The 14,032-nt window shown below is 28.2% G+C and overlaps 3 protein-coding genes across 4 annotated transcripts; 2 read left to right on the forward strand and 1 right to left on the reverse strand.

Moving 5' to 3' along the window:
• Positions 1–568: 568 nt before the first annotated feature.
• Positions 569–2,846, forward strand: LOC112689159. The gene is made up of 2 exons (XM_025562713.1): positions 569–801; positions 1,832–2,846. The coding sequence occupies exon 2, from the start codon at positions 1,840–1,842 to the stop codon at positions 2,455–2,457; it is 618 nt and encodes a 205-aa protein (XP_025418498.1). The 5' UTR covers positions 569–801; positions 1,832–1,839; the 3' UTR covers positions 2,458–2,846.
• Positions 2,847–4,670: 1,824 nt separating this feature from the next.
• LOC112689175 lies at positions 4,671–6,326 on the reverse strand. The gene is made up of 2 exons (XM_025562744.1): positions 6,152–6,326; positions 4,671–5,434 (listed from the first exon to the last, which is right to left on the reverse strand). The coding sequence occupies exon 2, from the start codon at positions 5,427–5,429 to the stop codon at positions 4,755–4,757; it is 675 nt and encodes a 224-aa protein (XP_025418529.1). The 5' UTR covers positions 5,430–5,434; positions 6,152–6,326; the 3' UTR covers positions 4,671–4,754.
• Positions 6,327–8,459: 2,133 nt separating this feature from the next.
• On the forward strand, positions 8,460–11,324 carry LOC112689171. Of its 2 annotated transcripts, XM_025562738.1 has the most exons (3): positions 8,460–8,604; positions 8,663–8,708; positions 10,381–11,324. In XM_025562738.1, the coding sequence occupies exon 3, from the start codon at positions 10,388–10,390 to the stop codon at positions 11,000–11,002; it is 615 nt and encodes a 204-aa protein (XP_025418523.1). In that variant the 5' UTR covers positions 8,460–8,604; positions 8,663–8,708; positions 10,381–10,387; the 3' UTR covers positions 11,003–11,324. The 2 variants fall into 2 exon arrangements, with proteins under 2 accessions (XP_025418523.1, XP_025418522.1); XM_025562737.1 differs by having other exon boundaries at positions 8,460–8,708.
• Positions 11,325–14,032: the final 2,708 nt, after the last annotated feature.

Raw genomic sequence — 14,032 nt, forward strand, 5'->3', positions numbered from 1 at the left:
GTAAGTGTATCTTATCGTTACATCATTAAATATTATTATATTTCGCTCCGTACTATTACGTAACATTTATATAAATACCTAACTATCTACAACAACGCTGGATTTGATATGTGATAACTGATAAATGTAAATTTAATGTACGTAGTATACAATTGTGTTAATATAATTAAAAGTATATTAAATAAAAAAACAGCATTTCACCATATTTCGAATTATCGCTTTAATTTTTATACAAAGGACTCAATTTACGGATTTCATTTTTAAGTGAGGGACTCAATTTACCTCTTTTTTTTTTTTAGGCAAGACTCAGCTTACCTAAAATTAATAAAATGGAACTCAATTTACCAAACACGAAAAAACCATTGTTATTCAAATAAACATCATATTAAATTAATTAAATTAGTCCAAACTCCAAAGTTTATACTTATATATTATAAGATTTTATTTTTGTATAACATTTTATCATGTTTGTAAATTATTTTTTTCCGTATGGTTTTCCCCATCGATCTTCTCGTATATACGTAATTCAAATAATTAATTAGTCAAACTTATTATCATATTATCTTGCTCTGGATTGAAAATATACAATCGAACTATTGACCTGACACAGCCTTAACAATAAAAACTGATATTTTTAATACGATGGCGGAGTGTGTGTTTACGATAAATACACGAAGACGGTTAGAGAAATCATTCATAAGTCTTATTGTCTCGAGTGAAGAAGGCCTTTACGCCGATGGCTTAGTCATTTATGTCTGAATATATCAACTCATTGTATTCATTTCACAGGATTTTGCAAAGGTGAGAAAAACTCTTTTTTAATAAACCTATGATCAAAAACTTTTGACAGCATCATGTCGGAAACTTTTATTTATTATTTCTGCATAAATATCTCATCCGTCAATAGATTATATTTTAAATTATAATCACTTTAGAGAACATTCATTGTTAATTATGTTACCGATGTAATAGGTCATAGGTATAAAATTAGTAGATATCATTTTCAAATAAGGAAATTATAAGTTATAAAATTATTAAAATAACTTAAATGAAATACGTAATTAAAACGTATTTATCTTTAACTTATCAACAATATTGATTTTTACTTATTTATTATAGTTTATTAACACTTAAAGGATTTTGTTCATATTGAATGTGATATCGTAGTAGAATGTCTGACATATAGCACTAATTAAACTATTAAAAATATATGGAAATTGATGGACACAAATTTTGCAATTAAAATGCCTTCTTTTTAGCACATTTAAACATTTCCAACGACTCGAACTAGTTATTGTTTTACCAATTAAACAGGGGGATGGTATAGTCTATGTCCATTCCAACATTAAATATGATATAATTTCTGAAAGTTGATTTAAATCCGAACTCGTTTCCTCTATAATGCGTTTAAAATATATATGAGCGTTATTAAATATTCGTTGTTTGTACATTTTTATAATTAAAAAACAAATGAACATAATTTAATTTTTACAGCATTTACTTTTCTTAGTTATTTTCTTTAGTAAAATTATTTTATACGTGTGGAGTAACACTATACTTAAAACTTTAACTTTTTAGTTCTTAAAATCTACGTTAGTCAACATGTATTAAAAATCAGAACTTACACACAAGATACTAAAGATCTTAACTGTTAATATAATTTAAATATTTTGAAACTTCATATTAAGAATAAATAACAAATTTAAAAAAGTTTGATTGCATAAAATTATCAATACTCAGATTTTTTTTAGAAAATCGATAACATTTTAAAATCTGTTACGTCAAATGGTATACATTAATTATATCTATGTTTAATTTAAATTTATTACAGGAGTGATAATGCAACAGCTATATTTAACCATCTTCATGACATATTTTATACATTACGTCCAAGCCACTTCCGAATCTGTCTTACTCGACATGATGCACACCTATAAGAAATTTGAACAAAATTCGGCAGATACTACTTTTTACGATCACATGCATTTATTGGAAAAAAAATTAAAATCATTCGAAACTAAATACAATCAATATAAAAACCTATCTCAAAAAATTAACGATGAGTTAGAATATGAACAATGGTCTTTTGATTTGTTTTCAAATAATATTGATTTGGAAAATAATAAAATATTTTACGCAAACGGTACTTGTCGACAAAATGCATATCAAGAATATAAAATTCTCTATGAATATTATTATTCAAATATATATTTCCATTCTTCGAGAATAACACCGTTTTTTAGGAAACTAAACAAACTTTACAACGCAGAAATAGCGTTTTTAAGGTCATACTATGACAATTTCAAGAAAAGTTTGGCATCGAGTAAAGAGAAACATGACCAAAATCTGCTGTATCTTGAGGATCCAAGTTCAAAAGCATTAAGTGATGGCAGATATCATCTAATCAAACCAGATAATACAGAAAATAACATTACAGTTATTGAAACAGGTAGATAGTTGTTTATGTCTACTGCCGCAGTAGGGTCGCCGCGACCCTGTTACTTTTGGTTCATAGAAATGAAAACATATTGTCTTCACTACATACTTATTTATGTTTATTTTGTTGTTCTAATAAGCTAATTGTTTTATTTTTATTAAATACCCATCATAATCTTTTATTTTTAGTCCTTAAAAACTAAAGTATTTATATTGTTATCAATCATTTTGATAGTTTCAGTAATTTATCTAATATAATGAGATTTTTGTAAATAAATGTTATATTCATTTTTTGTAAAATTTATTTTTGTAATAATCTATGATTAATGTTGAACGTCTTATCTTTTATTATAATTTGTACTATTTATGGCTATATTGCGTGTTATATGATTTTTATTTTTGTTTTATAAGCGATCAAACTTATAACTATTTGAACATAGAAATTATATTTTTAGTAAATATTAAATTATTAAATCATAAATAAAATCTTATTACATTTGAAAAATCGTTTTATTTTCGGACTAGTTTTTTATTAATTTCAGTTTTTAACCACTTAAAGTGAATTAATAGAACTGGTCCCAACGTGTCCACATTAAGTAAAATCCACTGTATTCAGGGTGCGGATTGGCAGGGAAAGTAGGAGACAATATCCTAGGCATTCAAAAAATTTTGTTTGGGTCTCGATCTATATTTGTTATTTTCACAAAACCCCTTAGACTTTCTGACTGCAGCCGCGGTGGTTATGAATATTACCATAAGATTAATTTTTGGATGTATGAGTATTTTCTAAATTCTTTGTATTTATTATTTACTACTGTTAAGTTTATTACTATTCCAAATTCCGATAATTTAATCATAAGGCATTGATGTGTTTGATTGTATATTCAAAACTCAAAAGCATACAGATAAATGCTAGTACATAAACATATTAATAGCCAGATCTCCAAAATCAGTCTCGATGAAAAATTGGCTGTCTTATAAAATGAAATTTGATAACTTACCATTATTCCAAACTTTGAAAAATAATAATTCAGAAGACATTATTAACTATTTGAAAATTGAAAGCCCTAAATTTGACAACTTATTTAGTAAATACATACTTAATTACATACTTGTATTTATATTTTATCAGAGAAAATGTGTTAAAAAAATAATCTCACTGTAACGAGTGTGTGTGTTTAAATGCTCACAATAGGAACGAATAAATCTGTCCTCTCAATTTATTTCATAAAAATGCTAGAAGAAAACGATAGATTATTTAGATCCCTGTTTCATCACTTATTAACTGTAGATCGCTTCCCTTATAATTCTCATTACATTTACTCGCAACGTTTCAAGTACAAAATGTAGAGCGATACGTTCCAAAACTGTTAAATCGTCTTTGTATAAATATAGCTAGTGTAAAAGTTCATTCGTGAAATACCGATGTTCGTAATCGTAATTTTTTTTAGCGTAGTCCATATAGTCAAAAAGTTTTAAATTATAATACAAGTAGTTATTATTAATAGACATGTTTAGTTACAAATGAATTTTTTTATTTTAAAGTAAATTGTTAAGTAAAAAGCATTGTAGAAGTAACATGTTTTATTGTATTTGTATTAAAAAATATTTGAGTTTAATGTTGAAGTAACTTGTTTTATTTTATTATGTTGAACTTAGTTATATGATAAACAGTTTTTTTTCATTTTATTATAAGTTCCTTATAAAGTTATTTAAAGTGAATATTTTTATATGACGCTCTTGTTTGTTAGTTTGTAAAACTTATACTCACCCGGTTCTTTAGGGCTTCAATTCACCCCTGACTGTATTATATTATTTACTTTGACATGTTGTATACGATCCAGCTGCAAACAGTACATTTAACTACAAAAAAATTGAAAGTACATTATGACTGCTTTGGTATTAAACTTAGTACTGATGTTTGAAAAACTTATAGACATCTGCCTGGTAAGCCATGAGATACTTTATATATGTACAAACACGTATATGTGAGCGAGATAGTAAACCAATTTTGCATAACACATTATTATGTTGATTATATAAAAATGGCACCCTGGTATTCAACGAGTGTTTAATACGTATTTATTATTTATTTTTAAGCCATTTTTTGCATATGGCAAACGAAAAATCTTTTTATTTATTTTATTTTGTTTACTAAGATATAAACGATATAATATTCTGTCATAATGTTTGAACGACTTTAAGAAATATAATTATATTAACAATAGGTTTATTTTTGGATAATACAATGTACATAATCAGTGATATATTGTATAAAAATAGTAATAAATAGCCCACTAAATTTATAATTAAACATATTATTCCACATTTCTCTTCGTATTTTCCTCCGTATTTTCTTCCGTATTTTCCTCCGTATAAGGTGTAGTAGTTTCAATTTCATCATTACCATCCGTCAGTTCTACGTCTGGCTCTGGTTCTTCTGTGGTACTGTGATACTTCTGCGGCAGCTTTGAACTTGCATCCAAACTATCCATGTTTTTGTCGTGACTGTTTTTATTTGTTGTCAAGCTGATTTTTAACTTTTCATTCTGCGATCGTAAAAACCGAACTTCTTCGTCGATCAGTGCATTAATTTTCGCAACTATCGGTATTAACCTTGATGGATGAATGTAAACGTTGTCCAAATAATATTCGTGAACGTTTTTATATTCTTGGTACGAATTGTGCCGGCAGCTGCCGTTTTGGAAAAATATTTTGTTATTATTTAAATCAATATTGTTCAAAAACAAATTCGAAGACCATTCTTCGTATTCTAATTCATCGGTAATGTTTTGGAATATATTTTTGAATTTTAAATAATACTTCTCCATAGTATTGTGCTCATTGTTCAATATTTGTAACTGATCATTGTACGCAGCGTTGGCCGTTTTTTGTTCCATTTCTCTGTAACTCGTAATCTTTGAAAGTAAGTCGGACGCTTCGACATAATAAATATAAATCGCAACGATGATCAAACGGTTTAGCTGGATCATTGTTCCTGCAATCAAATTAACCTTGAAATCAATTATCAAAGTAACATTAAGATTTTTTTTCAGAATGTTTAAAATTTAATATCAGCATGATTCCTTTATGGAGCATTGCTACATTTTGCTTGTATTTTTTTAAAAAGATAGCGTACTAATTTATTCCAGGTAGATTTATTTAAATAAGTTACACATATGAAATATTATTAGAATAGAATTTGGGAAGTTAAGCTTTTGGCTTACAATTTTTGACATTTCAAAATTAATTATCCTATATTTTAATTTAAATATAAAATTAATGAATAAATATAAATAAAAATTGACAAATGAAAAAAAAGGTAATTAAATTTTAAATAATAGATTGTACTAATCAATATAGATTATACATAAATAAAACTAACACTGACATTTAAACAATTAACTAAACTATTCAAAATAGTTAATTTTAATGGATAACCTGGTAAATGAATTTTTTTTTTTGTTTAAATATGATATAAATTCATTCCCCCATTAAAATATATAATTTGCAATTAAAAGTAAACAAAAATAAAGTAAGTTTTATAAAAGAACATAGATATTATAATTAAAATTATACCGGTAGAAGACAATATAGAAAAAACCTACTTATGGTGGACTTGTAATGGTAGGGTAAACTACCTTCATAAGGAGACCATGAAAGGATAAAAAAATAAAGCCATCCAGGTACTTGAGTATTTTTTAATTTTTCTTACCTGTGTGAAAAATAGAACTCTATGGTTTTTGCGCGAATCCTCTGTAATAATTAATAAACTATATCACATTAAAATCCAAAAAAATAAAAAACGAGATATTAATAAATTAAAATTTATTTTGAAAAAAAATCAAACTCGAACGACGTATAGTCAATTTTTGCACTAAAAATTACGATTTATAACTGTGCTATGTAACTATAATTTACTCACATATTTATAATACTCTATTATTGTTTTGATACCATTAGGTCAAAGGCTCGACCACAGTAAATACTAAACGATGATAAAAAAAACCCAACAAATTATACAGTATATTAATTAATTGGAAGGTCAGTAACTATAACTTAAGATCTAGTGCAAATAATTGAGTAGTTTTTTTATCGCAGTACTTGAGTAAAAGCCTGTATTTTATGAGGGCTTTAAAATAAAGATATTATTTAAATACATCTCGTTTATGAATTATAATGACTTTCCAATTAATTAACATTTTGTATTCTGTAATTTCATTACGTTACGTCTCTGTGGTTATTCCCACGGCGTAAGCAATTAGAATAATATACGACAAAGGTATAGAATATAATATGATATTGCAATAACATAAAAGCGTTAATTTAAATCACGTTTATTTCACAAACTTCAATTAATAATCACATGCAATACTCACCTATTAATTAACAGCCGCATGTTTACCTATATGTTTATTACCTGTTTGTAACAACGAAATTAATTTATAAATTTATTGAATATTCTATGCTAACGAAGACCAAAAAAATTCTTGGCGAGCCAAAAATATCAACCTTTTTTTTTTAATTTAATACAATATTATATTTTAACATATTGTAGACTCATTTTAATTTAAGCACAAAAATAAATTGAATTATTTACTATATATTTATTATCAAGAATGAGAAAATATATGAAGTATAAACCTTTTTTTAATGTGACTGTTGGCATTGTTTTTGTCCACAAAGAACATTGATATTAGGTTCTAATTTTCTTAAATTTACATAAAGAACGTCGTGAAAATGTTCATTTGTTATGAAATATCAAGTTTTACTTTATTAATTTCCATAGGTAGTTGAAAATACTTGCTCACAAAAGTTGAACCGACTATACAAGATATCTTGACTGTGAACTGCCGAACGTTTTGAAAATCTTCATTAAATAGATTTTAATATAACTCTACCAAATTTTTAGAGCTTGAATAATGTTGAAATTTTGTTTTAAAATAGCTATTAGATTAAATTTCAATGATTTTTAATTTTAGAGAAGTTTCAATGTTTTCTGTATCTATGTTAAAAGGATTTTCAAATAAATTGATAAGATTTTCATTTTATCGAATGTCTTTAAAACGAATTTCAAATATATGTATAAGTTTGTTTAAATGTTAATGTTAATGTTAAGGTTGATACATACATACTGTTTTAAAAATACACCAGAATCTTATTTTTTAAAAGTAACACAATATTCTAAATGGCAAAAATCAAATTTTTCTATTTGATTTAATACTTAGGAGGGCTGGTTAATTGATTATCGTAGACCGTATTTGGCCCGCGGAGCGAATTTGGCCTCGCTGGTCTATGCCATACAGGGCTAGATCAAGGGAAGGGACTGGGGGAGGGCCTATAGCCCCGAGCTGCATGTTGAAAGGAGCCACAATGTGTTTTATAATCGTAGGATAATAAATACAAATTACTGTTTCATTAATTTATTGTAACTATATTACGATATCTAAATATATTATACTTATTCAATAAGTAATATCTTATTACAAATTACTTAATTTGAAGAAAAAAATTAAATTGGTTTGGGAGAAAAAACCTCACAAAAATTAATGACTCTCCCCTTATATTATGACCATAATCCAGCCCTGATTCCATTTGAATTAATAGAAAATAAATAAGCTGCACATTATAACATTATTAAACCAACCGATGTACCCAAACTATCATACACTATTTTGCCACCAGCAAATTCTACGAGTATGTAATTATAAAACTAATTTCTCATGTACATCCATACTTCCGATTACACGATTTGAATATTTCAATTAGTCTTATTATTATTCAATCGAAATTATAAATAGCCCTCGCTAATAATTTAAAAATAAACTCATGAGTCATACATTAACATTATTTATTATTCATAACATATGAACAGCCTGTATCTCACCCGATCATTGGATCTCAGCCATTTCACAATTCTTTTATTTTGTAAGAAAACGGGTTTTCCTTGTAAGGTTTTCCCAATTACAACGTACGTAAGCATTTCAGCGATAAGTTTCACTAACTCGTTATCATTTCCCTGCCTCGCGGATTGGCATATTATCAAACCTTTGCCCCGACAATGACTTTACAATAAAATCCTATTTTTTTAATAGGATCGCACAGTGTGTTTTCATAAATAAACCAATGGACTGTATTAAAGAGAACAGGCATAACTCGAATTGTGACGTACGTTGACAATATAATTTTTTTTGTTATTAAATACTTACTAAGTACTTGTTTTTAGAGGTTGATGTATAATAATTTCAATCGTCACGCCGGATCACGCACAGGTGAGAAAAACCATATATTAATAAAATCATGTCCGAAAACTTTTTACGAGGTCGGAATCTTTAGTATATTTTTTATATGTATGGCACTCGTCAGTATTGATGGCAGCGTCAGCCAATTCGTCAGCAGTTTTGAGGATCTCTAGACAAATTTCTTCACGGGGTTCAAGATTTTTTTTCCGTAAAATCAAAACAACTTTTCTTGAATGCCCTTGTACTCATATGGAATTTCTCTATTTTACTAACTTTAACTTTAATTTTTTTAACATATGTAAGAACATTTTTCCATAGTAGAGATATTATATTTTATCATCAAAGCGTCAACAATATATTATTGTTTATTAATTTATTATTATTATTATTATATTTATATTACAATATAGGTACCTACTAAACATAATATTAAAGTAAAAGATCAAAATACCCATACACATTTTCATATGACTGGAGGCACTTGTTATTAAATTTTAAAAACAAAATTATAGGTTTACAAATTAATAAATCTTATGAAAGGCACAAAATACTAGAATTTGTTAAGTGTAGACGAGTTTTAATATTTTTTTTACACTAATAGTTTTTTTTAAACTGAGAGGACGGTATACTTACATTCCTGCATGTAATGCAATTTTCATTCTTGGGGAGAGATTCCGGTCTCAACAGTTATAACTAGGACATTGATCTTATAACGCTAATATTTTTAAACCATTTTTTTTTAATTTAAATTGATTTCCAAAAGTATATTATTTACTTTTAGCTTAATAAATCTCACGATCATAAAAATTAAAATATAATAAAAACTCTCATTATTTTAAATAATATATTAAAATTGTAAATAGTAAAACTACGTTAATTTATTAAATATTACGTAATTATTAATATAAAAATAGTTTTATTAAAATATAATTTTAAATAATTCATATATTTTATAAGCCTGGTGATTTAAAATTTAGCACATACGAGTATAAAACAAGCTTAAATTAAATCCTCGATGCGGATAGTTTATAATTTCTAAAAGAGTTAAAATATATTTATAATTATTATGTAATTGTTATATTTTAAGTTAGTATATAAAATTATCTATGTGTTCTTAAATATACGTGTATTTTTAAATACCCAAAACTCCGAGTATTATTTAATATTATGTATTTACAAATACATAGGTACGTGGGTATCATGATCACCTGTGTATCTGTGTATTTAGTGACAAGTGAAATAGCTAATTTCTGTTACTTTTATTATAATTTATACAACCATTTTACAGAGCGTATTTTAAATTTGTAATTATTTTAAAACGTATTATTAAAAGTTCATATTAACTTTTATAAATTCTAATTTCTATTTTATGTATTTTAGATTATAATATTAATATTTTAATAAATTTACCATTTTGTCTATTTTTATTAGAAATAAAAAATCAATGTAATTTCAAAATTTGTTAACAAATTAAACATCATATTAAAATTAAAAAATTGAAACTTTTTTGTATTTAATAGATGATTAAAAATTGTAACTAATAACAAAATTTGAAACTTCATATTAAGAGTAAAAATGCTTTTAAAAAATTTTACTTGCATAATCCAAACACTACTCAGATTTTTCTTAAAAATTCACAGCCGTTTTAAAATGATGCGTTTAACGACAAACTTAAATTATGTTTAATTTAAATTTTTTTCAGGAATAATATGCAGTTGCATCGCTTTATCATCATCATGACATATATATTTTATGTCCAAGCAACGAGTGACTTTGTCTTACACAATATTATAAAAACTTATAAACAATTAGAAAAAAATTCAGCAGATACTACTTATCACGACCACATGCATTTATTAGAAAGAGAATTGGAATCATTCGAAACTAAATATAATCAATATAAAAATGCTACTCAAAAAATTACCGAAGAGTTAGAATATGAGCAATGGTCTTCTAATTTATTTTTAAATAATATTGATTTGGAAAACAACAAAATATTTTTTGCAAATGGTACTTGTCGGCATAATGCATATCAAGATTATAAAATTCTCTATGAATATTATTATTTGAATATATATATTCATTCTTCAAGGTTGAGACCATTTTTTATGAAACTAAACCAACTGTACAACGAAGAAATACAATTTATAAGATCATATCACGACAAATTCAAGAAAAGTTTGGCATCAAGTAAAGAGAAACATGACCAAAATCTAGAGTATTTGAATGAACCCGGTTCAAAGGCTTCAATCCATGGCAAACATAAACTAATTAAACCAAAAGATACAGAAAACAACATTTCGGTTGTCGATACAGGTAGATAGTTGTTCGAATACAACTGAAAAAACCGCTAAAATGTTACATTAACTGAATATTATATTTTCTTGTACTATACGATGTATTAATTTACAAGGTTATTAATTTTACCAGCTTTAATGTAATTTTTTTTGATTCCACAACCTTGAAATTTGTTTATAATTTATTATTGTTGCAGAAGTTAGTATTATCCACCTCCTAGTCCCCACCTGTGTAATTAAGTGTTTTTAAAATACAATAAGTCTACAAAAATTTGGTGTAGCAACTAAGATGAAAAAAAAATAGATCATAATATTTTCTTTAGTTTTTAGTCATTAATAATAATAATATTATTATTATTATTGAATGATTATATTTTAATTTTTATTATTTTAAAAATCAAATTATGTAGGTATATTTTTATAATTATTTAGAATCTTACTTGAGAATTATCAAATTCAATGTCGTGTAGTCAGTGGCGGATTTAGATGGGGGGGAGGGAAATAAAAAAAAAACAGACGAATTTAATATAATATACGTTTTTATTGTTAAAGTTTATAATATTATATTATATTAGTGTAATAGATACCGTTTAATTGTAAATTCTCGTTAATTGTTATCTTATATTTATTATATTTTATTGATTTGTGTACTATTTCGTATAATATTTTGTACTAATGTGGTTAATATGAGGCACTGATTTTGAAGCATTTGAATTAATATATCAAAAAATATTAATAAAAAAATGTGTCTGATGTTTATGGCTCACCCTCCCAGAATTAAACCCTAAATCTGTGTGAGTGCCATTTTAGATAATTCATCAAATGGTATAAATCTTAATTCATTGTTATTAAAATCTAGCAGTAAAAATTTGTACCTAAAAGAGACAAGAAATATACACTAAAAATATTTAAAAATTAGGATTTTCGTATTTTCTCAACCAACTGATCTATTTATTCAACTGTCAATTTCCTTAATACATTGGGATATGATAGATTTAACTGCCAAATATGATCACAATTTTCGAATACTTTTAGGTAAATTCTTCCAATCACTCTGTGTGTGTTTATTGCACAGTATCCTATTGTTTTATTTTTGTTCTACTTCAAACTAAAATAAAGTCAACCTATTATACAGATATATTCTGTATTATAAATTAAATATATGCAGTTTGAATATCAATACAAGTTTCAAAATCTTTTTTATTTGCTACAACAATATTAATAAAAATAATTAATTAGATATTTAATGTATATAATGTAGCTATGATACTCAGAGTCTTGTGGTGATTGGTTTAGTTCTATTCAGCACACACATTACGTAAATGTAATATTAATCTTACTACAAAATGAGATCTTAATAAAATGCAGCCACGAAAGATGCACTTTTAAAGAGTATGGGTATTTGTTACACGATGATAACCATGATCGTGTTCAGACTTTGGTGGCCGAGGGGGTACAACAAATTTTTAAATTATAACACTAGACTTTCACTTGAACAGACTGAGATGCACAGACTGAGCTGTTACTGGAGTTAACATTGTTTAGACTGTCCACTTCGACCAATATTTTTTTTTTTTATCAACAACTTTAACTCTGGTAGTTCCTTAGCAAGACCTTGATCACAACCATCATAAAAATACTCAAGAGAACTATTTTTTAAGGAAATAAACACAGTAATATAACTTCTAATAACAATAGTTATTATGATTTTATTAATATTATAAAATATTAATAAAAAAAAAAAAAAAAACAGTTCAACAACTGGAGGACGTGCGGCGCGTAGCCCAGCGAGTGGTCGTAGGCGCGGTGTTGGTGGACGTCGGCGGTTACGTAGCTGCCGGAACCGTCTACCGGGTGGATATCCGCGTGCCATCGTCGCCGTCTGCGACCGTCCGCGGACGTCGAACGGGCAGAAAACGGGCGATCCGAAGTCCTCGTGACGGGCACCGTCGAACGGACGGAACTCGGTCGTGCCCGGCGCTCAGGTCCAACGGTGCCATATCGCCTCGTCGTCGACCTCGGTATCGCTACCGCTTCCGTTCAGATACAACGGCGCCACCGTCTCGTCGCCGTCCACCTCGCTTCCGCTGCTGTCCGAGTCGGAGGATTCCGCCGTCACGTCGCCGTACTCGTTCTCGACCCGGTATGGACGGAAAGCGGAAACCGTACCGTTTGCACCGCCTCGGACGGTACCGGTCGGCAACGGTCCCTGGTACCCGAACAACGGTGACGCTCGTTCGACGGCGGCCGTGGCGGCGCGGTACGGCGTCGGACGCATTACGCACCGCGGCCGGATCGACTGCCGCAGCACCGGTGTACGTGACCGCAACCGGTGTTGGTCGACAGCCGTCGCGGTGTTCGCGGTGATCGTCACCCGACCCTCGTCCACCAGCACCACGGCCGACAGCCGAACGCTGGTCCGCAGCCAAAAACGGCGGTACCGTTCCGGTTGACGATGCAACTGCCGTCTCTTGGGTTGCGAATCGTCACTCATTTCGAATGGAAAAACCTTTTGAAAAAAAAAAAAAAATGAGAAAATTAATAACAATTGTTCATAGTGAAATTCGCGTAATCCGGATCACTGTCGAAATATGCGTTAACAGTACTGAGCGTATTGACCTAGATGAAGCTATAAAAAAGATTAAAGATAGGAAAATAACTTTACGTAAATCCGCAGGACAGTTGAATTCGTGTGGCTTCGATCGATGCAGAATCGGTTTTGACGCTAAACAGTTTGTTTGCAACGCAGCAGAAATATTGTACGATTCAAAACGTCATGGTAACCGAAACTGTACAGATAAATAATTGACAATATGGACATATTTTGTTCATTTCGATTAACCTAACATTTCATTCGATTGAGTGCCTAAAATAGAAAATGAAACACCAATAATTTTTAAATAGTACCTATTGTAAAACAACCAATGTATTATTTGAAATTTATTATCACTTACCCCCACCGGTCTTGGTTAATTACGTTAATGACCGGTGAAAGTAAAGTACATTTGAGTTTAAAATTTTTTTTTTTTTACAACATTTACCTACGAAATCGAATAA

Source organism: Sipha flava, unplaced genomic scaffold (genome assembly GCF_003268045.1).
Source record: "Sipha flava isolate LNK unplaced genomic scaffold, YSA_version1 42_pilon_pilon, whole genome shotgun sequence".
Classification (NCBI taxonomy): domain Eukaryota; kingdom Metazoa; phylum Arthropoda; class Insecta; order Hemiptera; family Aphididae; genus Sipha; species Sipha flava.

Coding starts and splice junctions, on each gene's coding strand:
- LOC112689159 (XM_025562713.1), top strand. CDS start 1,840: ATGCAACAGCTATATTTAACCATCTTCATGACATATTTTATACATTAC.
- LOC112689175 (XM_025562744.1), bottom strand. CDS start 5,429: ATGATCCAGCTAAACCGTTTGATCATCGTTGCGATTTATATTTATTAT.
- LOC112689171 (XM_025562737.1), top strand. CDS start 10,388: ATGCAGTTGCATCGCTTTATCATCATCATGACATATATATTTTATGTC.